This window comes from Polypterus senegalus, chromosome 1 (assembly GCF_016835505.1).
Source record: "Polypterus senegalus isolate Bchr_013 chromosome 1, ASM1683550v1, whole genome shotgun sequence".
NCBI lineage: Eukaryota > Metazoa > Chordata > Cladistia > Polypteriformes > Polypteridae > Polypterus > Polypterus senegalus.
This window is the reverse complement of record NC_053154.1, coordinates 195,201,214-195,227,005: the sequence shown is the minus strand read 5'-3', so window position 1 is coordinate 195,227,005 and position 25,792 is coordinate 195,201,214. Positions and strand designations below refer to the sequence as shown.

The following is a 25,792-nucleotide window of genomic DNA, read 5'->3' as shown; positions in this document are numbered from 1 at the left end:
AAGAGAAAACCGTTGTTAAAAAATGCACATAATAACATGGGAGACTCTGAAACATGCTGGAAGAAGGTTCTTTTGTCTGATGAGTCATAAATTGAGCTTTTTGCCATCAGACTAAGTGGCATGTTTTCAAATGCAGCAAAACGGGAGACTTTTTTTCCAGCAAGACAATGGCCCCAAGCATTAAGCCAAAGCTACACAGAAATGGCTAAAAAACAACAATGCTGTAGTGGAGTGGCTAAGTCAAATCTCATTACAATTGAGAATTTGTGGCTGGTTTGAAAAATTCTGTTCACTCCTGATCCCCAAACAATCTGATAGGGCAGTTTTGCATGGAAGAATGGGGAACAATTGTAGTGTTCTGATGTGCAAAGATGATAGAGACCAGTCCAAACAGACTCAAGGCTATCATGGGTAGAAAAGTTGCATCTACTAAATACTGACTTGGGCTTTTTGGGTATTTGTAATTAATTTAGATCGCTTCATAGAGAACTCCACTTTAACAGTCATTATCGTTAAGTTTTTTCCACAAAGTTTCAGGAACTGATGGCACAGGGTAAAAGGTACACTAGGTGATACTTACTACTACTACTAGTACTTTCAACAATTTGTTATTAGTCTAGCATCATATACTTGTATTATTTATGTTGTCTTTTTTGCATTACTTTGCTGATGCATCTTTGTTCACAAGCGGAATGTTTCCTTATAACTATCATGAAAGGTAGAGTATGATACTAGATACAATTCATATGTAAGTTTTAAGTGCTATCAATGTTATCAACCAACTGTGCTATAATTCAATTTTGTCATCAATAGTTTGAGTGTGATCTACTGTATACAGCAAATGGCATTTCCTCCCAGTTTGAAACACTCTATAATGTGTTTTAGAGACATAAAGCAGTGATCACAGACTTAGAGATTTACTTTGATATAGTATTTGTAGCCCATATTATTAACACTAAATGGATTAATGCCAATGTTATTTTTTTATTTTCCTTTTGCCTCCATTTTAAACCTTAGATAATGTATACTACACTTGTATAATCTACTCTATACTGTATATATAAATTCCTAAGCCTAAAAGTGCAACGCTGATGTTTTTATGTCACATTTTTTGTCACGCTTTAAATTGGGCTTATTTTAAAACCTACATATATATGTTTGGTATCATTCTTTTCAGAATTTATCAAACATTAATGTGATGTTGTTAGATTTTCAGATACTTATTCCATTTTTAAATTATAAACTAAAACATATCAAGAACTCACATCCCGCGAGATGAGACTTTTGTGCCCCGGGCATTTAACCCTGCCCAGGAACGGAAATAAGACACAAAGAGTAGGACAGCTGCTGTACAGGCTTTTAAATGTTAGAAGCACCGTGTGAGATGCAGATTACGTGGCACGACAGCAGCAGCAAGCCAGCAGCTGATCAAGCAAAGAGGTCGTAAAAAAAAAACTTTATTTATTTCCCATTGTATCACCGTTTAAGAAGTGGTTTCAGAGGAGCAACCACATCTCCTTTGGGTGCTTTCAGCCCCCCTCTTCACAATGAGAGCGGCAGAGATGCGAAGTGGCTGGCAAGCAAGGCGATTTATACAAAAATCATTATGGCTGAGGAGTTTAGATGCTGAAGTTCCTTTATTGAGGTCATGGCTTCCCAGCTTTGTCAGTCTACTGGCATGCAGCTTTGGCTTGACAGACTGGGTCTCAGCTTCAGGTCAACAAAAAGGAGAGAATTTCACCTTTTCAGCTCCTTATGGAGAGGGTTTTAGAGACCAAGTTTCAGATAGTCATTTTGGAGAGTCCCCAAGCGACACAATCCCAGGGACAGTGTCAATAAAGAATCACTGAACTTCTCTCTACAGTTTGCTTCTTCCCACTACTTTTCACTCACTTTAAGAGACCTGATTGGATTAAAATCACTTCCAGTTACAAAATCAGTATCTTTTAATAGGCAAGTTATTCTGTCCATCATAGTCATCATTCCTTCAGTTTTAGGTCTTTGTCCTTGCCTGTGTCCATTTCGCACTTTCTGGCTCAAGAGGTCTACAGAGGGGCCTCTGGAGAGACGTCAGGTCACCTCTGATTTACACCTTTGTTGTCACATGAAGTCCAGGCAGATCCTGGTACATACAAGCTTGAGTTCAGTCACTGTTTGGGGTGCAAGTGGGGGTTTTGTACAGCTGAATGCCTGCATCCTTGATAAATCTGCTTTCATCAAAGTCCTCATGTGCCACGAAAGCCTAGCAGAATGGGCAATGCCCACTTTGTCCTACAGAGTTAGCTAGGTTTGTTTTGATTCTGTATTGCTCCGATGATTTTTTGTGCTCCACAGCTTATGTTTTTTTATAATAAAACCATTTTTTTTCTATAAAATTGGAAGTTAATGTTTTTTTTCCAATTGAGAGCGTTTCACAGGTGTTTTGTCTTGGTAGAGTGATATATATTACTCTGCTTTCCCCTTTTGTATTACTAATATGTAGCCTTTGTCAGAATGCCTCTAATCTCACAGACTTACCACTGTTTATAAGGTATTATAGTATATAACTTCTCCCCACCTTCCCTTCTACATCTATAACCTCAGTCAATTAGGTGTAGTAAAAGACGTTACAATTTAAACAATGTATTATTGATAATATTCATAAATAATAAGAATATGCAAAGTACATTTGAATATTGGCAACCATACAACCTGATTAAATGGTGATGTGTTGTTCAGGCGACACACAGACTTGTTAGTTACTTAAAATGTCTCTAGTTAAGGCATCATTTATGGTCAGCTTACTTCAGAACAGGCCGCATTCCTGTTTCAATATGGCTGCCGAGCTGTGCTCTCCATTGTGTTGACCTTTCAGTTCATCAGTTTGGTAAAAGAGAGAGATGCTCCTTCATCAGATGTTAGTAAGAGAGACAGAGTGAGCAAAGCCAGCAAATTTATAGATGTTCTGTCCAACCCCTAGAGCCAATAGGGCACCATGGTGCTTAAAGGCTTCTGATATAAACCAGTTCCAAACAGTCATACTTCAGACCAATGGGGGAATAGAACATCTTAACACCTGCCATCCCCCAAAACCATATGTTAAGGTAAAGCTTGGCAGTTAGGCAGCCTGGCATTCCTATGGGGGTTGAAAGACTTTAGCAGAGAAACACTTGCCAAACTGGTTTAAGGCACTTCCCCCCTAACTCTGTCGTAAAATTCCTGGTTCGGCGGTGGGGTTGTAAACATGAATGCTTCTCACTAATGTAACACTAATATTCCATTACTTTGCCTAAGTTACAAATAAAGACATACAAAATATTTATCAACTTATATGCAAAATCTCACATCACAACAACAGGGGTGCCCCATCAAACCATTTAAAATAGCCAAAGTTTTATTTGTTTATATGCATTAGAGTGGATATGTTATATTATTATGTGTACTTGTATACAGTACACTATTTGTGTAACATTTTTCTAAATTACATTTTAAAATAAATTTTTCAAAAATTACATTTACATTTTTAAAAATGTTTAATTTTGTGCTGTGCTGTTTTTTGTCTAATTTATTACTAGTTTATATTCTCCCATTTTATTTATTTCATTGTACTGGATACCTATGGCAATGATGAACTTAAAGTTAAACTTTAGTTTGAAGTCTATATTAAGTATTAACTAAGCTCCATGCTTATGACAGTAGTAAATCACTGTTATGCAAAAGTAAGACCTAGCAGGAACCTCAGTCACTGGAGGTTCAAAGAGAAAATGTGTATCTTTTCTAAATTCAGAGAAACACACAAACCTGCAGGTGATGAAAAATAGTTTCTTTACAGTGTATGCAGACATTGTTTGTGAAGGAAGACTGTTTACCAATCTGCATAACAAGTGATGGTTTAGTATATAGAAATCCTAATTATGAATTTTGAATATGGAACTATGGAAGGCCCTTCAGTATATAGCGTGGAGGGCAGTTCCTGGTGGTGATTGGCAGGTGGCCCTTTGCGAAATCACCCACAAAACACCTGGGACATAATCAAATAAACAAAAAGAATATACATAATAAACAAAAGAACCATTAATACAAATAAATGATACAAATTTAGACAAGAAACACAACTTTGAACCACAGCAAGGGGAGAAATGCTGGCTGAAACATGGCACTGTGTTCCTGGAAACACTTAAAGCTTAAGAAATGGTTTGGGACCCTTGTTCTGATGTATGCCTCACCACGATTTTATCACAGATGTCTACATAGAGGTCCAAATTTATGGTTTGATATATGTCCTAACATGCAGTGTGAACTGTTGGACTTTATATACTCAGGTTTGTGCCTTTTTGTAATTAATGTCCAGTCAATTCAGTTTACCACAGGTGGGCTCCAATGAAGTTCTGGACACATCAAGGCTAATTAAAGCAAACATGATACATCTGAGCACAATTCAGAGTACCAAAACAAAGGGAATACTTATATAAATTAAAGATTTGAATTTTGTGTATTTTAATGAATCCGTAAAACTTTCCGAAAACATGTTTTAAATTTGTCATTATGGGTTATTGAGTGTAGATTAATGGGCGGGAATGGCAAATGATTAATTTAAAACTAATCTATAAGAGAATAAAGTGTGCAAAAAGTGTAGGGGTCTGGATACATTTTTAACCCGCTGTATGTTTGTATGTACGTGTGTATATATGTACACTATATGGATGTATATACCATCTGTTCATTGTGCTGAAAGGCAGCATGGTGCCTGTTGATTAACACATGCAATTAAAAGTATATACTTGATATGTAGAGTTAAGAAAGGCTGCGGAGTGATTTAATCTTTTGGTGTTTGCTGATTTTTTTTTTTTGCTAATCTGTACCTTTTGTATAAAGTTCACAGATAAGAACACATAACCAGTGGAGAATGAGAAGTGGTTCCTGTCTAAATACACACTGTGCAATAACTAAGTTTATTCTTTAGGCAGGTCTGTGTTTATTAAGTTATCGAATCTCTCTGCACTTTCTCTGCACACCGGGGAAATTCCTCCAGATGGTAACTTTAGGCCAGTAAGCTTAACATGCATCACAGGTAAAGTAATGGAAGGAAGTATAAAGGAAAAGTCTGAGCAACACATGACAAGAATAGCATTAGCAAATACTCAACATGGTCATGTTTCACTAATATGTTGGAATTCTATGAGGAAACAGCTAAATCTTATGATCAGAGAGGTGCATAAGATATTTTATATCTTGATTTTCAGAAGGCTTTTGATAGGGCATGATGTTGGTACAAAATTGGCTCATACACAGGAAGCAAAGGGTAATGGTGGGGGTACATTTTCTTTTAGTAATGTTAAAAGTGGTGTCTTCCAGGAATTAGTGATGGGGATGCTGCTCTTTTTAATATACATAAACAGTCTGGACAAGAATATAATCAATAAGCTCTGTTTGCCGATAGTACCAAACTAGATGGACAGACAAATAATGTGTAATTGGCTAAATTGTTACAGAGAGACTTGGATAGCAAACAGACTTGGGAAGATTTGTGGCAGATTAAGTTTAATGTAAGTAAATGTAAAGTATTACATATAGGAAGTAAAAATATTAGATTTGAACACACAATGGAAGGTCCAAAAACTTAAAACTACACCTTATGAGATGGACCTAGGAGCCATAGTGGGCTCATCACTGTCTAGATCCAAACAGTGCACAGAAATGATTAAGAAATCTAATGGGGTGTTAGGTTAAATATTGCGATGTGAGGAGTACAAGTCAAGCCTGGTTGTGTTTAGATTGTATGACATCTCGACTCAATGTTATTTTAGGCAAACTAGGTGAATTTGATAGTTGTGCTTGTTGGCCTGAATGGCTTGTTTTTGTCACAATGTTCTCTGTACAGTAGGCATGTTAGAGAGAATCAGAATAAGAATGGAATTAGAATGGAAATTTAGGGAGCTTAACTTACTAAATTCAACAGGTGGTTTAAGTTAATGAGTAGAATTGATAGGGTCATTTTTAAATTAAACTGAGTTTGGAGTGTTTGGGGATTGTATGGTCTAATGTTGTTAGCACAGTATTCATTTGTCAAAAGTGAAACTATAGCTATGGCATATATTATTTGTGGTTTTGTAATTCAGTTTTTAAAGGACATGTTGAAAATTAAGTTTGCATATTTAAAACTGGAACCTTAACTGCTTATGTAAGTATAAATATTTTGAATACAAGAAAATGTGTGTCAGTTTTTTTAAACCATTGATTACATAAAATATAGGCTATACTTCAAAAGAGAATAAGTGCTTTGAATTTTTCATGGTTGAAGTGGTTGACGTGCATTAGTTAGCGATTCATCAGGCTGACCTCATCCAACTGCTGACCGATATTCAGAAGGCCACATGACACATAGTGCGACACAATAGCAGCCTTCAGTATTGACCTACATTTTTGAGTGATGAGCCCCACAAGAGTTCCTTCTTTTCAGATCTATATGGATTATGCACACCTTTGTATAAAGCAACTCTGTCCTTGTCCTACATTTTTTTCATTTTTTTTTAGTCCTTGAACAGATGATTCCAATTGTTGTGAATAAAGCAAAATCCTGTTAATAAGATGTTCAGAGGTAGCAAAAGCATGGTAGCTACTGTTATTTGTTTGTTATTTATAGTAAGGAATAGTTGATGGTAGACAGCCCCCTGCTGGGCAAAGGAATTTGTAAAAATAGAGCGAGGTAAGATGACAAGGAACTAAGAAATCCATCCATCCATCCATTTTCTAACCCGCTGAATCCGAAAATTGTTTGGGTAATTATGCTCTTCTTATAGCTATTTTCATGTCAACTGTTTTAGATTTACTGTATTTTGTATTGTGCGCCTCTTTGGAAAGAGGCAGTCATAAATTCCAGTTTGTCTTTTAAATATATTATGAGGCCAATTTTTGCTTTTCATATTGGTCAATTTTAGTATAATAGTGTTAGTGTTACAATACAGTTAACTTGCTCAAATACCTTTTTATCAAAGGATACATTTATTTTTCAAGTTGAAGTTAGTTCTTCACAAACATGATATATATGCATTCACCATGCAAAATTGTATTCTATAAATTCAAAAAAATATCTTTCGCTCACTGGCATTTTACATTGGAGGCACTGGTCACGGAGGAAACATTTAAAATATATACATTTTTCAAGCCAAAGATAAAATGTCCAATTCTGTTTTTCAAGAAAGGCACAATTGGATAAAGAAAAGTGAATATTATTCAGCATCTAAAATGCTATGCATTAAGTAAAGATACATTAAGCCAGATTTTTTATGTAGATAAATTTTACGTGCATATTGAATTTAAAATTAGAATTTCATGGTCCATTTTTAAGAATGTGTAATCAAATTTTATTAGTCGCCTTATCAAATGTTATCAAATTATTTCTTTTTATTCATTAGAACGATTAACCCTTGTTGCATATCTGTAGTTAAGAATATATCTTTTTTACTTCCTGTTAGGCTGCTTTTTCAGCTTCTTAGAACAAAAGGAAAACATTACAGTATCTCTGTGCATTGTATTGTGTATGGCTTCATTGGAAACCTAAGTAACACAGTGGGTGCTCTCTTAGCCAACCAATTGACCATACAGGTAAGTTGTGAATTTCCCCTTGGGATTAATAAAGTATCTATCTATCTATCTATCTATCTATTTTTAACATTAATTAAATATTTGTTTTTGTGGATCTTACTAAAAATGCATGTATCTGCAGCTGCAGGCTTTCACTCCAGACTGTTTCTTAACTTGATATGAAGCATGTTGTTAATTAAACGTCTCATCTAATTATATAGCTTGTCCTAGATCTCTGACTACAGTCTTAGTAACAGAGAGTGGTTTTACCTTTTTATTCTATGCCTAGTGAACTAGAAATAATACAGGATCCAGAAGCAGGATGCTGATTTTTCTCACATAATGTAAATATTTTGATTTTGTCCTATGTCTTCTATATAATCTTTCATTTTCACATCCTAATTTTTCCTACTCATTATTGTGGGTTGTAACTCTCATGATAATCAAACTATTATACTGTATAACAGCTACAGTGGTGTGAAAAACTATTTGCCCCCTTCCTGATTCTTTTGCATGTTTGTCACACAAAATGTTTCTGATCATCAAACACATTTAACCATTAGTCAAATATAACACAAGTAAACACAAAATGCAGTTTTTAAATGATGGTTTTTATTATTTAGGGAGAAAAAAAAATCCAAACCTACATGGCCCTGTGTGAAAAAGTAATTGCCCCTTGTTAAAAAATAACCTAACTGTGGTGTATCACACCTGAGTTCAATTTCCGTAGCCACCCCCAGGCCTGATTACTGCCACACCTTTTTCAATCAAGAAATCACTTAAATAGGAGCTGCCTGACACAGAGAAGTAGACCAAAAGCACATCAAAAGCTAGACATCATGCCAAGATCCAAAGAAATTCAGGAACAAATGAGAACAGAAGTAATTGAGTTCTATCAGTCTGGTAAAGGTTATAAAGCCATTTCTAAAGCTTTGGGACTCCAGCGAACCACAGTGAGAGCCATTATCCACAAATGGGAAAAACATGGAACAGTGGTGAACCTTCCCAGGAGTGGCCAGCTGACCAAAATTACCCCAAGAGCGCAGAGACGACACATCCGAGAGGTCACAAAAGACCCCAGGACAACGTCTAAAGAACTGCAGGCCTCACTTGCCTCAATTAAGGTCAGTGTTCACGACTCCACCATAAGAAAGAGACTGGGCAAAAACGGCCTGCATGGCAGATTTCCAAGACGCAAACCACTGTTAAGCAAAAAGAACATTAGGGCTCGTCTCAATTTTGCTAAGAAACATCTCAATGATTGCCAAGACTTTTGGGAAAATACCTTGTGGACTGATGAGACAAAAGTTGAACTTTTGGAAGGCAAATGTCCCGTTACATCTGGCGTAAAAGGAACACAGCATTTCAGAAAAAGAACATCATACCAACAGTAAAATATGGTGATGGTAGTGTGATGGTCTGGGGTTGTTTTGCTGCTTCAGGACCTGGAAGGCTTGCTGTGATAGATGGAACCATGAATTCTACTGTCTACCAAAAAATCCTGAAGGAGAATGTCCAGCCATCTGTTCGTCAACTCAAGCTGAAGCGATCTTGGGTGCTGCAACAGGACAATGACCCAAAACACACCAGCAAATCCACCTCTGAATGGCTGAAGAAAAACAAAATGAAGACTTTGGAGTGGCCTAGTCAAAGTCCTGACCTGAATCCAATTGAGATGCTATGGCATGACCTTAAAAAGGCGGTTCATGCTAGAAAACCCTCAAATAAAGCTGAATTACAACAATTCTGCAAAGGTGAGTGGGCCAAAATTCCGCCAGAGTGCTGTAAAAGACTCATTGCAAGTTATCGCAAACGCTTGATTGCAGTTATTGCTGCTAAGGGTGGCCCAACCAGTTATTAGGCTCAGGGGGCAATTACTTTTTCACACAGGGCCATGTAGGTTTGGATTTTTTTTATTCCCTAAATAATAAAAACCATCATTTAAAAACTGCATTTTGTGTTTACTTGTGTTATATTTGACTAATGGTTAAATGTGTTTGATGATCAGAAACATTTTGTGTGACAAACATGCAAAAGAATAAGAAATCAGGAAGGGGGCAAATAGTTTTTCACACCACTGTATTTCAATGATATTGTGTTATATGTAGAATGTTACAATGGCATGGTGGTTAGTGATGATGGCTAAATAGTGTAGAAAATGGAGTTTCAATTCTGGACATGTCACTGCATTTGTTGTCTTTGTACATTTTATATGTGTGTGTATTGGCCTTTCTCAGTTTCTTGGGTTTTCCTTTCACATCTTAAAAATGTCCATACTAGGTTAATTTGTCCTGTATGAAGGTACATACTGTAAGTGTAATAGATGTTTGTCCCATCTTGCATTTGTGCCCAGTGCTCCAGACATAGGCTGACGTCCCAAACACCATGAATTGAAATAAGCAGTGAGCTTAGAATAGATAAATGGATGGAATCATTTCAGTGTTCTGCCAAAATAATATGTTACTAAACGACAAAGAGAGGAAAGAGAAAATACAAATAAAAAATAATTTAACAAAGAGTGCAGACATTTTGAGACATACAAAAAGGCCATTTAATGCAATTATTTAGTCAAATGTATTTGGAACTTGCTAAATGAAATAAAATCCCCAAATCATTTGAAAAACTAGCAAATACCGTAAAATGCAATACATCCAGTAGCGAAAAAGAAAGCTTTGAAATCCAGGAAAATTAAAAGATTGTTGTTAGGTTAAATTGCATTGTAGAACAAAAGCTAAAACCAAAGGTTTAGGCAGTATAATCCATCCATCCATTATCCAACCCACTATATCCTAACTACAGGGTCACAGGGGTCTGCTGGGGCCAATCCCAGCCAACACAGGGTGCAAGGCAGGAAACACACTCCGAGCAGGGTGCCAGCCCACCGCAGGGCAAGGCAGTATAATATTTTATGATATTTGATACAATTGCTGTTTGCTATTTTGAAGCTTACCATTGAAATAAATTTAGTGTTAATTTTAAATCTTAAAAATTAAATAAAATGTACATTTCTCACTTATAGATCTTCACTGGAATGTACATGGCTGCTGCAGATCTTGTTAATTTTATTTTCTTCTTCTTTCCATTCTGTAAATGGAAATCAGCCAGACAAGGTATGTAAAACAGATGAAATTAGTTCTGTGTTTGCCAATAAACGTTTACAAGTTTAGAAGATTTGAGTAATGTTCTTGGTTAAAAATGTGCAGTAAAACCATCAAGTGTGAAAAAGCTGAATAATTAAATGAAAAAGCTGTACTCTGATTTCAACACTGTAGTGTTGGTTGACATGAATTAAAAAACCCTAAAAAGCTCTGAAGACTGTACTTTTTGTTTTCCTGGCCTCACAGAATTATGGTTATTCAGAAAATTATGATTGAAGAGAATTATAGTGTTATGTGCTATACAAATAGCTCAGACAACTGTCAAAGAATATATTGTTTCGGCTTATATTTCACAGAAAAGACACATAGTGGCAAATCAAATGCATGCACAAAACCCAACTGGCTTACTCTGCCTCTTTTTATTGGCAAGGGAATCTAGTCTTAATTGCCCTTCTTCAAATCAATGCAAGCAAGTTCTCTTTTTTCACCTCTTCTTATATCTTGTTTCTGCATATCAGGATTATAATGAGCTTTCCACAACTTTACTCTTTATTTTAAAGTCACCAGATTGTTTTATTGTGACCAGTATTGAATTGGCTTCAAAAAGGTCTGGAACAAGGGTACTATGACCACTCAAACTACCTCAAAGTGTGAGTTGTTCCACCAAGATGTTATTAATTACATTGCTATAGCTTACTCAACAGTATACTTTCTTTAATTTAGCATCACTTTTCAGCAAAGTGCCAAAAAAACATATTTTTTCCAGCATATGATTGCTATTGGCTAGCAGTTATTCTGGCAACATCACTCAGAAGACAAGAATTGGGATACCAGTCCTTTACATGGCACACTTACACGCACAAACACCTTTCCAGCCTAAATTGCACAATAAAGTATGTTGATAGGTATTATCAAATAAATTAAAATTATAAATACAGTATAAATGTTTGATTAAACAATGATGGGCTTTAACAGTCATCATCTGCCATATTAGCAGCTTATAGTTCTGTGTTCACCTAAGTAATTATAGTAAATTCTGTTATGACTGATATATGCTCTATTATAGTAATTAATAAAATTATTTTTTTTAATATTAGTGTTCTACCAATTCATTTTATGTCACAGCATTTCTTTTTGATGTTGTATGTATATGAAACCTATATCTATTCAATTTCTGAGAAAGAACATACATATAATGTAAGTATAATAATTATTGCTTGGCTTTTCTCTACAATTATAACAATGAAAATGATGGGTCTTTTAAGTAAATTAATAATTCTTTATCCTTAAATAAAGGATGCTTTCCTCATGTTTCATTCAAGGTAGTGGAAAGAAAAGAAGGAACAGCAGAAAAAGAAACAGTTTGCTGCTTCTATTCTTGCTGCCTCTATCTGTGGGGTCAGGGTATTGGACCTGGCAGAGTATAAGTAGGCCTAATGTATTGCAAACCAAGGACTCCAGACGACGTCTTTTGAGTACCTTTCTGCAGGTAGTGTGATATCACCTCTCCCCTTATATAAATATTAAACATTTTGTTAAAATCTTTTAGCAGAGTAGCATGCTGCAGTGCATCCCATGTAAACAAAATGTCATTGTCTGCTGAAGGTTTGTACGTTTCTAAAGACATTAAGAATTTATGGGGGGAATCAAGTTCGGATATTTGACTTATTTGAAAAAGGAGCCCTCTTGTGGAAGTTACGTGTAATGTAGCAATATCATCTTAGGATTCAGTTGACACTTTCTGTCATTTTTGATTTGCTTGTGTAATATGTTTTTTGTCCAAATAGAATGACTGAGTAATGTTATTTCCTATAGCAAAGTGATTTAAGGTTCCTCAACATTTTTTAAAAGATAATTTTAATTGCAGGGACACAATGCCTCAAGTCATGAAGAATATTTATTTATAATGCTATGATACAAAAGTGTTACCTGCTGTGGCACAATGTTTATCAGGGAAATCAAAATAAGTATTTTACTTGTGTAAAAATTGTCTAAAATAAGCTGCCTTTATATGGAAATATACAATAGGTAATATTTCTCTTAGATAAACCATAGAAAACATTCATTTTTCATTGAGCACAGTGAATTAAGATGTGACATAATAATGAACAGTAAACTTACAAGCTATTTAAAGAGGTGCTAAATATAAAATGAAATAGTGAGTTTATTGTTCTCATAGTTTTAATTTTTATATTTTTGTGTTTTTTGAATAACTGAGACATTCCACCCTAGTATATCTGAAAAATTTACTGCTCCTAAGAGATTTAAATTGAACTGCCAAACATATATATGTGATATGTCTCCGTTTAAGACAACTGTGGTAATAATATAGATGTACAGATAGTATTTTATTTGTCCCACGGGTAAATGCATCTAACTCTTCTTACTTGGCTAATAATAAGAGAAGTTACAATGTGGCATTATAAAGGAATGTTGATGTAAGTATGAAGAGGCCAAAAAGTAAAAGTACAGTAATTATTGATAGTGTGTCATTGTGAGGATATGAAGAGTTATTTATAATGACCATCAGTTTTGTCTTCATTCTCTTTTCCACTACTACCTCCAGCAGATAGAGAGTTAGAGAGCTTTAACAGCATGCCAATCTTAATTAGCTTATTGATTTGGCGGGCCTCTCTTGAATTGATGATACCGACCCAGTATACACCAACAAAGAAAGTTGCATTGGCTTCAGTTGTCGTGGAACATTTAAAGAAATACAGTCCTTAAGAAAACAGAGTCTTATATAGTTGATCTGTGTTACTAGACCACTCCAGATGCGCATTGCTGTGAACCCCAAGTATTTTTAGTAATTCACCACTTCCACATCCACACCTTGAATAGTTGCAAAATTTAATAACCAATTCCTTGGTTTTGCTGATGGTGAGTAATAGACAGTTCTGTTTGCACCAAAAACAAAGTTCTCTGACAGACTCCTATAGACTGTCCCATCTGCATTAGTGAACTATCATCTAAGAATTGTTTTTCAGGTGACATGACTTACTATCTATCCAAGGTGTCCAAGGTGTACAAGGTGAACAAAGTAAGTGTCAGGACTGTTCTATGTGGTGCTTCAGTGCTGGTCACATCCACATCATAGACATAGTCCATGAACCTCATAAATTGTGAGTCTGCTAGACTGATAGTTGATTTATGTAAGACATTATATGCTCATCCAACTGCAAATCCCTTAGCTCAGTGTTTCCCAGACTCTGTCATGGGGGCCTACTGTGGCTGCAGGTTTTTGTTCCAACCAGATTCATAATCAGTGACAACACCTAATAATACTGAGCTCATTTAATTAGCTTGTATTTTTTTCTCTTATTCTACATTCAGAAAAGCACAGCAGCATGATTTTTACATTTATAAGACATTTAGAAATATTTCTGCTTTTGCTATAGATTTAAATGCTTAACTCTCTTTTGTTGATTTCATTATATTTTGCCCTTTCTCTGAGCAGTTTTCCCCCTTCTTTGTATCTTATTAATGACAATTAAAATGATCAGAGCAGACACGCTGACAAACAACACTGAATAATCAAAGGCTGTAGCTACTTTAGCATCAGACCCACTAATTAGTAAATAATGGATTAATTAAATAATTAGAACACCTGGAAAAGTAGAGTGAAAACCAAGATGAAAGTATGGTTAAAAAGAAAAAAAAAAACATTATTCCCATATAAGTGCTTGGTATATATATATTTTTTTTTTACCAAACTTAGTTTTCTAATTTCTATATTGTTCACAAAACACAGAACTTGGGAAATAACAGTTCACTTAATTAGCCCAGAAGCTGGTTGGAACAAAATCCTGCAGATACAGTGGGTCCCCAGGACCGAGTTTGGGAAGCACTGCCTTAGCTTATCATTTATCCCCTTGACTGGATGTCATTGAAGGTATTGAAGAAATAAATTAAAAAAAAACATAATCCTCACAGCGATTTTAGGTTTGTCCAGATAAGAATAGGCCTTATGGAGCAGATATTGAATTCTTCTACTCCACTCTTTGTCTGATAGGCAAACTGCAGTGGGTTCTAGTGGTCTGTTGCAAAAAGACTCACATAGTCCAGGACCAACATAATAATAATAATAATAATAATAATAATAATAATAATAATACATTTTATTCATATAGCTCCTTTCCCATGCTCAGGGTTCTTATAATGTAAGATATAAACACCACTGGTTTGTAGTCATTAGGTAAAGATGCACCTGCCTTATTTTAGGAACAGAAAAAATACAGGGTGTTTTCCATAATAGTGCTGCTTTCTGGAGCTTTAGTGACAGACTGGAACAGAGAGCAGGAAATACCACAAAGTTGGTCCCACAGCTTTTCATGCGTGTACCCTCCTGAGTTGTCTCCTCACTTGGTCATCAGTTATAGACAGCCTATGCTGATGGTCAAAGGTGGACTCATCACTGGCAATAGCATTTGAAGTGGTAGGAGGAAAATACATACAGGCAGTAGAAATGTTGTAGGGGGGTCTGGCTATTGGAATTAGGTGGCGGTGCAAGTGGAAATCTGTTCAGAAATTGGTTAAGTGTGTTATCTTTGTCCACATTCTTTTCTAACAACTGAGCCCTGGATTGCTTGAGTTCGGTACTTATTCCCAGTCCGTTTCGACATCTTTAATTGTTATTCTAAGCAACTTTTCTACTTTAGGTCTGTAAGTTTCCTTTCCTTCACTCAGCTTTTTTTTCTGAGCATTTTTTGTGTGCCTTTCAGCCTCTTTTTATCAGCAGATTTGAAAACTGCTTTGTTATAGTTATGGAGACTTTTTAGCTCCTTAGTAATCCAGGCCTTATTATTTGTAAAGCTGCACACTGTCTTTGAGGATACAGTAATTTCGATGCAGAAATTAATGGAATCTACGATGCAGTGACTGAGTTCCTTAATATTGTCCCAATGTGGCTTACAGATCATTTTCCAGTCTGTCCTTTGAAAAGTCATTCAGATACATTTCAAACTCCTGGGTCCACTTCTGCACTATTGTAATGCCAACATGTTACTGTCTAATAACAGGCTTGTAGTTAGATGTAGTAATTAACACAACTATAAGACTGTCCAATAAATAAAAGTTTTCTTAGAACTGATGAGCATTTATTCCCAAGTTGTCATGACTTAGGAAGTGATTTGCATTCATGTTCATGAAAACTGCTTGGTAATTAGGTAACCTTTCAGAATTTTAGAATACACGTTAACCTGACTCACTTAATCTAGTTAAGGGATGAAGATGAAGGACCCTGTTATAGTAGTATCAGCATCAACTAAGCTTGTTAACTATCTATACTAAACATTTTTCTATTAGGCAGTATTAAAAATTTCAAACTATTTGGAAATTCATTAAATATAAATACGGTTATATTAAATATCATACTTATTTTCCTATCAAATGTAAAAACAATGCAGCTGTTATTTTTCTTTTACGCTTTTTCTCATTATAAGATTATATTTTTTCATCTTATGCATTACATTTCTTTAGTATATTTTAATGGTTAATAAATAAATAAATGGTAAATCTTATTTTCATTTTTAATTTAATTGTTTTTAAATACTGACAGGAGAATACTGATGTTATAGGATATGCATTGGGACTGGTAGCGCTCACCATAAGCTGGACATCCAAATGCCCTGATATTCAAAAAATGGTAGGTGGATCTTCCATAATATTTGGGTCCATAGTATACAGCCTGTTAGACTTATTCTGGATAGTGGTTTACAGTTTTTTGTTTATGTTTTATTGATTTTCACTTTGTGTGCATTTTCATCCTTTTTGTTTTTTTCTATTTTTTGCTTGCTATTTCTATATTTTGCTTTGTGTTTTCATTTATGTTTATGTTTTGCCTTTCGTTGAAATTGCAATTTAGACCACAGTTCAAAAGAACCATTATTGGTTATAGAATGAAGACCCAAAGCTCATTATCATCTGCTTGAAAGTGATACATATAATATTAGTAGCATTTACCCAGTTGAATATTTCCATGTATGCCAAAGGAGTATGTGATTTCTCTTTGTATTACATTTTTTAGTACAATGGAAAGAAATTCTCCTATACCCAGGTGTGGTCTCAGATCTTTAAAATCCTTGCCAGTGTTATCTATGCATCAGCAATATTGTGCCATGACAAGCAGACTGACTACATACTGAAGGCCTTGCCATGGATATTAAACTCATTGGGCACTGCAGCAATTGACAACACAGTATCCTTTTAAATACTTCATTGGAAGTTTGATTTAATGGTTCTTTAAAATGTGAAAAATATCAAAAGAAAACCTTAATGCTAATCATATATAATTATGTAGGTAGATTGTTATTTGCACTCAGGGTTATTTTCAGAACAAGGTACTTTTATGAGTTGAAAATGAAACAGCATTTGAACTTTACGGTGGGGTTTGTGGCCTCATAGACAAGGGTGACACAGGGCATTGGCATTCCACAGCAAGAACATTGAAAGGAGAGAAAAGAAGGCACTAATGACAAATATCGTCATGCTAGGGCAGTACAGGGTGGTTATATATCTTGTTTACACATTATATGCTATGAGAGGACAAGAGTCAAAGTGAACTTTATTGTCATCTCAACCATTTAAAAGTATACAGATAGACGAAATTGTGAAGCTCAGAGTCCACAGTGTAACAACATGAAGTGCAAATAATAAATTAAAAATAGTATTAAAATTTAAATTAAAATTTAAAATTAAAACACAAACAAGAGAAGACATTGTGCAAAGACAAGAACAAAGAAGTAGCAGCAATATTGACGTGTAGTAAGCAATATGTAATATAATAAATAAATAATAAATAATAGATACAGATGATACTGAAATTATCAGTGTATGATAATAGTTGTTTAAGATATGTGTAAACAATGACAGGTCAGAATGTTTCACAGTAGAAGGATATCAAAAGTGTCAAATACTTAAAAGGTCAGTATGGGATTTTCAGTTCTTTTCTACATGCACACTTGTCTTTGCAGGAAAGTGTTTTTAGAGGTGGTTGAGGCAGTGTGGAAGATTCCAGGTGGCAGCATAGTGTTAAGGAGTCTGACAACTTGGGGGTAAAAACCTGTCCTGCAGCCTGGCAGATCTGGCTTTGATGCTGCAGTATCCTCTCTTGGATGGCAGAAGTGTGCAGAAGTGTGAAAAGTCCATGTGAGGGGTTTAAGGGGTGCACAGAAAAATGAAAGAGCAGCAAAACCTGTTAGGAAATGATCATTGCTCTTCTAAGGTACTAGAGGGCAGACCACCCAGCAGGTGCCAGGGTTTCTGGACCCTTCTCATAGAGAAAGTGTGAGCCCATTTTCAGGGATGCCAGGGGTGACGGCCCGGTCGGGACGCCCTGAAGGACCGGAAGAGGGTCTACACCCGCCCTGGATCACTTGGGGACCGCCTTGGGAACCCTGGACCTCAGCACTTCCGCCACACCAGGAAGTGCTGGGGGAAGGAGAAGCAGGGACACCTAGAGAGCTTCCGGGAGTACAGCCGGCACTTCCGCCACATGGGGGAGTGTCGGCGGGTGATTGCCGGAACCCACCAGGAGCACATTCGGGTGCTAATAAAAGGGGCCGCGAAGAAAGGCGTTGTGTGGCCAGGACTTTGGGGGGTCTGTGTGCACTTTTGGACTTTGTAAATAGGATTATTGTAAATAAACGTGTTTGTGGGTGAAAACAACATGTCCGCCTGTCTGTGTCCGGGCCACTTCCACACCATGGATGACTACAATAAAGAAGAACTAAACTAGGTAAGATGACAGTGTACTGTACTGTCCCAGGCTGTTAAACCATGTACAGTGTTACTCTTGTAACACTAAAATTACCAAAGCACCAAACACCACTCAGATCTACAGTTATTCCCAGTTTCAAATAAAAACTAACAGCGTCAGATCTAGGGCGGAGGATAGTATATATCATGTTCGTGACTGAGAGAATAAAAGTGAAAAAAAAAATGATAACTTACAAGTTCTGTAAATTTACACCTGCTGTTACAGACGCATATCAAATGTATTTTTTATTGTATAATATTAACAATAAGAGTAACTCACTACTCAAAATGGTAAATATACAAGACAGACAGAATCGAACCGGGGAATTTTGATTACAAGTCAGCAATTTTTGCCACTGCGCCACGGAAGCTGTTGCGTCATCCTTGAACCTTTTGTGAAAGTGTTTATTTGATCTTTGGACTTCAGGCTTTACACAGTATGTAGTTTATGTCTATATTTTGACATTTATTACTAAAATATGAAAAACGTTTCTGTTTTAATGATGCGTTTACACAGATTATTGTAGAAATGGAACATACATGAAATGCATGTGTTCCAAATAACGATCTATTATTTTCACTCTAAAACTCCAGTACTTCACTCCCAGATAATCAAGGCATGAGCTGGGAGAACTTTGTGCCTGTTCTGCAGCGGTGGGGGGATGGAATAGTAGGCTGCTTGCTTCTTGTCTTGATCGGCACATATACAAGACAAAAGATGCTGACAGAGAGGTGCAAAGGGATTTAAGGTGGGCCGGATTTACAAGTTTTTTCGTAGGCTTTGGTAATTCTAGTGTTAAAAAAACAGACAGCAATAGGACTATTGCAGAGATGCTTTTAAGATAACTGAAGGACTGGGTTGCAGTGCCTCAAGTGCAAAAGTAGCCCCTCTGACTCTGTAGGCTACCTTGAATTTACAACTTGGAGGTTTGAAAGGGCAGTGTTTTAACTGGTTAGGGAAAGAGAAGTCACGACGAGAGAGAGAGAAAGAGATGCAAGGGGACACTGGAGTTGAGAAAATAGAATGTTTTGTATATTTCATGAGTAAATAAGAGGACAAGTCCCTCCACCAGGCCAACTGGGATTAACATTTGTATAGTTAGGCTGTAGATTTTGTTGTTTTGTCTTGTGTTCTCTCTTTTATTAATCTTGTTAATCTCCTTGTGTGTCTCTCTTGTGTTAATTTATTTAATAAAATAAATAAATAAATAAATAAATAATGAGTATGTTTTCATATCCTAGTCATTATTCCTGTTGGAAAGGTTATTACAACAGTGCTACCTGTTTTTGACATTAGTCATTTAGACCACTATTAAAATGTTTTCACACTTAAAAACATCATATTACATGTTCCTTATTTATGCTTTAAAGACTGCTTTAATTGCACAATGGTTCATTTAATCCTCACAGTTTTACTGTATTTAATAGTATGATAAGTTGTTATTCATATTGTTCACAGTTTCCCTTTGACTACAATAAAGATTCTTTTGCTTAATTACCTGAGAGTGACCAAGGTTGCTCACCATATAGGTCTAGACCAGGTTCTAGCAGAAGAACAAGACACCCAGGTGCTCCTGAGCCCTGTTTATCAAGACATGGAAGAGATAGAGGAAGAGATCCAGCTTGAAGCCACAGGGAAGACGGTAAGATAATGCAACAACCATCTGATCTCATTCTTTTTAATTATTGGTAAACGATCAAGCAAAATACACAGTAGTACATCAGATTTCTCCTATGGATAATCTAACTGGCTAACACATGGGGGACCTTCATTTCCGTATTTTCATTTTCCACCACTTTCAAAGTCAATACATTAGTATTGTTGCATAACTTGGTAGCAATGTTTTAGGTTCATCTTTTCTTTTATAATACTTTTCATACATTCTATTAAGTACTATATGTGTGTATGTGACATACAGTATATCATTGTAAGTAGTTTCTAAATTAAAGTGCATTCTTTTTGATGAAAGGAACCAATATTATGTTATTTATATCATTTAATGGTAAATAATTTATGTTGTATATAGAATTAGCATAAAGTATTCAAACTGTTTAAAGTTTTCATAAGTTTTTTTTTTATTCGGAAGAAATCTGAATGGGTACCACTCACTACTATTCCCAACAATCGTTATCTTCAAAAGATGGCTGAGATTGGACACTATATGGATCTGAGCATTCAGACAGTTCAGGAGGTATTTTTTATACATTGTATTAAATGATTTTACAAAAAGTTGTGAGAATGAATGGTTTTAGGAAAAACTTTCTTTTGAAAACAAGAATAAATAATATAAAAAGAAATTTAAAGTAGTCATTCTTGAAAAAACCTAAAAAAATATCTGTGAAGATATCTTAACTTAGCTTGCTAAATATATGCTAAATATTTTTTCACAAAAAAATTATGTTAGAATCATTGAGAATTTCTGACTTAGTGTTACAGTTTGTGATTTTTGTATATTGTAATTTCCCTTTGCTAGTATTTATCATAAAGAAATCCTTACTGACGCCTTCAGTTTTTTTCTATATTGTAAAACTACTTTTTATTCATAGAAGCTTACCTTAACGGAAGTGAATAATGAAGTTGAATTGGTTAAAAAAAAAAGAAATTTGTATAATCCTTTAGAAGTACTTTAGGAATTGTTGTAGTCTTCTGTGATGTCTGTAGCTCAATTAAGTGCATATTTCTCATATAATAAAATATTGGGCCTACTGTATTAACGATATATAAATAACAATGATACTTTTTTCCTCTCTTGGATAAGCTTACTCAAAAGACAAATATCAGACATATTAAGTCTTTTCTGTAATTTGGTAAATTAATAAATATTGAGTTTAGAATAAGAAAATGAAGTATAATATTTACATTGATGTGTAATTAAAATATATTTTTAACATGCTAGGTTTTCACAAATAACTCAATAACTCTGTAGTTCTGAAATAAAAAAAACAAAAATTATGAGAGCCATTTTCAATTTTGAGTCAACATTCAGTTAGTAGTGCATGAGTGATTGCTAGTGGTTCGTTACAGTTTTGTCCTTTTTTAGTGAATGGGTGTCACATGTTTCAGATCTCATTTGGAATGATAAGACTACAACGAGAGGGGCGGTATAGCCCAAGTGAATGCTTTTATTCAGTAGACAACTCTAAGACCCTGGAACCTCCATCCTATCCTCCTTTAAAGGTGATCAATGTGGAGTTGTCTTCTTCTGTTGCTTCTTCAGATGTCATATCCCTGAATTCAGAGCTTGAGGTATGCATGTATTGGATAGGCTGCAGATAACTTTGCTTTATTCTCGTAACTCCAAAGCTGGGAGGTGATCTCTTACCATGTCAAAAAAGTTAATCAATAAATATGTATTATAATGAGAGAAGGCACTCTTTGTGGTGTCCAGTCAAACATGTAATAATACTTAAATGAGCCACAACCTGTAAAAATATCAGAATTACTTTAGTAAACAAACACAGAAGAAAACAAAATTGAACACAAAGTAATGCAACAGGAACAGCACTGTAATAAATTAAACATTGGAAAAAATAATCTCCTGCCTCTCTTTATCAGTCTTCATGGATTTCGACTCCCTGGTTACTTTATAGGGAGGTTTGCCTACTTGTCTCCCTCTTCAGTACAATGGTAATCACTACTTTTTCACCTATTCGCTGTCTTTCCACTCCCCACTTTGAGCTCTCTTCCTTCTGCCAAGTGTGCCATTGCCCCACTTCACTATCCCACTTTTGACCAGTGGATCTCCTGGTTACAAACTGCTTTAGACTTCCTTGGATGGTCACTTTGAAGTCAAACAATAATTATATCAGGGATTAGGGACAGAACCATGATATCGTGAGGACATAGAAACTATTGCAATTACTGAGCCTTCAGTAGCCCTTAAAGGTTTATTTGGCAGCTGCTGGACTGTATCACTTTGAAGGGCCACACTGCCCTACTCCTACCACTACCAGACCTTATGGGATGGAGGAAAACCACTGGTCTCCTGCCAGTACATATGGATTTCGCTCTTAAAAGGCAACTTGGTACTAGTAATCCTGAGCTTTTTTTCATCTGTCAGGAGGTATTCTGCCAACCCAATAAACTCCCAAGTGCATGCATTTTGGGCATCACTGGCACCTGATGGATTGCCCAACCTCTAGCAATTTGGGTGCTCCTAATAATAATTATATAATTATAAGGATACTATCCCCTCCAATGTATCCACAAGGCTTATAGCCATCAGTCATGCCCCCATTCCCCAAAATTGCCTGTTTTATTGGTTTGTTGACCCAGTTTTTCTCTATGCCATTGTTTTCTGCCTGCCATCCCCTTGTTCACAGGGAAACAGTTTACAGCAAACAAAGATAAAATAAGCCTTGCTGGCATATTTGAACTTCCTACATACTGTAGGTACAAATGGTACAAAGTGTCTACCAGGTGGAGTACCTTGCCCCACACTTCATTGTCAAAAAATGTTTGTCTTACTCATCTCTTGTTTCATTTTTCATGATTCTGACCACCTTTTCCCACCAGTGAGTCTTTATCTTGGCTCTGTTCTCAACTGTAGGCTTAAGGTGGCTTTAATGTCCCTTTCTTAGGTTTAACTTCCATGGTCTTTTTGTATGGGGACACCAGCTAGACACTGCTCCAGTGGCCTATTGTGTCTTTGTGGCCATGGCTAGAAGCATGGCTACAAGGAGACAAGGATCTAGTCTCACAAACAACTTGAGAACCATACTTGAATACCACACTCTGCTAACTGTCTGTCTAATGTGTAATGACTGGCCACATTCTAAGCTTTCTAGACTTCACAGTTAAAATGGGAAACATGGTCCCATTTGTTTTGACCTAGTACTATGTTCTGCCATCAATTAACCAGGACATATTCTGCCATCTTTCCAACCCTCTGAAGTCTCTTACTTTTAAATATCGGATCAGGTAACTCTGCTGTTGTCTGTAAAATACCTGCCCTCTAGCATTTGGAAGAAATCTCCTAAACTTCCTTGTAGGACACCACACTGCCATTCTCATTATGATGCCTCAGGATATATTTAGAATATATCTTTATTCTCACACTGGAATTTTAACTTACAACTCCCACTGCCAGGGTGGGTTTTTCCCTGTCTCAACTGCGGTCATACAGGGACCTATCCCTAATTTGTGCCACCCTTTCCTCCATAGAAATCCACCACAGAATATGTTTTTTCAGGTTCTTTATATAGTATTCATAAGTTCATGACTTCCTCTTCCTGTGGACAGGCACTTAATGATTTTTTTCTTTTCCATGTAGTAAATATATATGGCTGTTGTGAGCTAAGCTCTCTTTACAGATAAATACATGTATTATTTTCTTTATAAAGATCTCAGAGACTTCTCAAAGAGATTTCTTGTAAGCTCAAATATGGGTTCAATTAATCATTTCCATTTAGTCAAGTGATAGAACTGACATTATAGAGCTTGTCTCCCTGCTTTGTACCTGTGCAGTTTGGCTTCTACTTCTTTCTGTCTTTCTGTAAACCTAATCAAATACATCACTGCAGTGTGAGAAAATCTGCTTCTGTCAGATTAATTAAGAATAAAAAAATAAAGTCAGAGGATTTAAAATTTTACTGTTCTCTTTAAATTCAACCTCTCTTCTCTTTTTTCTTGTTTTTTGTTCATATTGCTACATTTGCTTGTTGATTTTTAAACAGTTGAAAACTTTTCCTTAAGTAAATATGTTTTTATTACAATTATAGTTCAGATTTAATAGTTCTGTCACAATTAATCCTTATACTGTAGATCCATTCATCTCTTTTCAAACACACTTTATCAACTTCAGGGTTGCAAATGGCTTGGAGCTTATCCTAGGAGCATCACACACAAGTTAAGAACTAACTCTTGTCCATCACAGAGCACACTCACACACACACACCAAAACACACTCATACAATGTCAATTTAGAGCAGTCAAACAGCATAACATCTTTGGAATGTGTGAACAAAACCAGAGAACCCAGGGAAAAATACTTTTTGACAGAATATACAAACTGTGCTAACATTCCACTCTTGATTTATTCTGTTTGTTGTATATCATAGGAAATATCTCTTTTTGTTTTCCTTTAAATGGCCTCTCATTACTAACTTGCTTTTTGTAAAGAATTCAGTGTTCTTTTGCTTTGATATCCATATGCTTCTTCTGTATGCTTTGTTTTCTTTATTTTTGCTATATAATCTAGAGAAGGAAAAACAAACAGAATTGTTCATTTGACTGGCAAATTTTCATTTGCTTACCAATTCAAAATCCATTCATATACTTTCCATGTTTATAAGTCAAGTCAAGTTGGAGAGCATGCACTGGTACAGTGTGTTGCCGCACCCACTACACGAAGAAAACAACTCAGGATCCCAGTTGGCAACCCCCCAGGCAGACAAGGTGTCTAGTCCCACACACCGGAAATGACCTTCTATCTGCCACAGCCAGGTGTTACATGGGTAACCCCTTGGCCTGGTCCAGCCACTCGGCCTGGTCCAGTCAGTGCCGTAACTGACGCTCCCTCACAATGCAGGAAATGTGCCTCATTCGGAACTCCATGAGCAACCGCTCATTCAACACAAAGTCAAACCAACGTTACCCAAGGATTTTCTGGAGAGACACAGTAGCAAAGGAGCCCAGTCTTCATCTCAGGTCACTGGATAGCGTCCATGTCTCGCAACCATATAGCAAGACAGGAAGCACCAGGCCTATAAAGACTTGGACCATCGTCCTTTTGCATAGATATCAGGAGCGCCACACACCCCTTTCCAGCAACCTCATGACCTCCCACGCTCTCCCAATCCATCTACTGACTTCATAGGAAGAGTCACCAGAGACATGAATGTCACTGCCAAGGTAAGTAAACCTCTCGACAATGCTGACACTCTTTCTGCAAACAGACATACTGCTGATGGCTGTGCCCAAGAGGTCATTGAAGGCCTCATCCAAGCCTTCCATGTTTACATTTGCTTAATATTTCATTTAAAAGTTTATGTCTATCATATTTATATTGTTTACTGGAGTATGTGAAATACCTGAATCTTGTGTTTGCTATCAGTATTTAGTCGTATTTAAGAATTTTAGTGGTCATAGGTCTTGCTTCATAATAAATCGGCCCCATTCTTAAAATGTGGCTAGAGTTAATTTCAGTCGGTAGAGCGGGTTGTCCAGCAATCGGAGGGTCGCAGGTTCGATCCTGGCTCTCGGCATGAGAATGCAGCTGTTGTGTCCTTTGGCAAGACACTTAACCTACCTTGCCTGCTGGTGGTGGTCGGAAGGATTGGTGGCGCCAGTGCTCGGCAGCCTCGCCTCTGTCAGTGCGCCCCAGGGCAGCTGTGGCTACAAAGTAGCTTATCACCAGCGTGTGAATGTGTGTGTG

The 25,792-nt window shown here is 36.2% G+C and overlaps 1 protein-coding gene across 5 annotated transcripts in view; it reads left to right on the top strand.

The window, feature by feature from the left end:
• The window catches only part of tmem44 (transmembrane protein 44), a 59,088-nt gene that overhangs the window by 23,941 nt on the left and 9,355 nt on the right, over nucleotides 1-25,792 (top strand). For 2 of the 5 annotated variants that reach the window (XM_039766145.1, XM_039766153.1), the window contains exons 2-9: nucleotides 7,455-7,584; nucleotides 10,583-10,673; nucleotides 11,984-12,150; nucleotides 16,219-16,305; nucleotides 16,687-16,857; nucleotides 19,898-20,059; nucleotides 20,504-20,608; nucleotides 21,481-21,594. In XM_039766145.1, the coding sequence (XP_039622079.1) occupies nucleotides 7,455-7,584; nucleotides 10,583-10,673; nucleotides 11,984-12,150; nucleotides 16,219-16,305; nucleotides 16,687-16,857; nucleotides 19,898-20,059; nucleotides 20,504-20,608; nucleotides 21,481-21,594 (1,027 nt within the window). Of the gene's footprint in view, nucleotides 1-7,454; nucleotides 7,585-10,582; nucleotides 10,674-11,983; nucleotides 12,151-16,218; nucleotides 16,306-16,686; nucleotides 16,858-19,897; nucleotides 20,060-20,503; nucleotides 20,609-21,480; nucleotides 21,664-25,792 lie in introns of all 5 variants that reach the window. The other 3 variants (XM_039766136.1, XM_039766126.1, XM_039766162.1) reach the window with 2 other exon arrangements.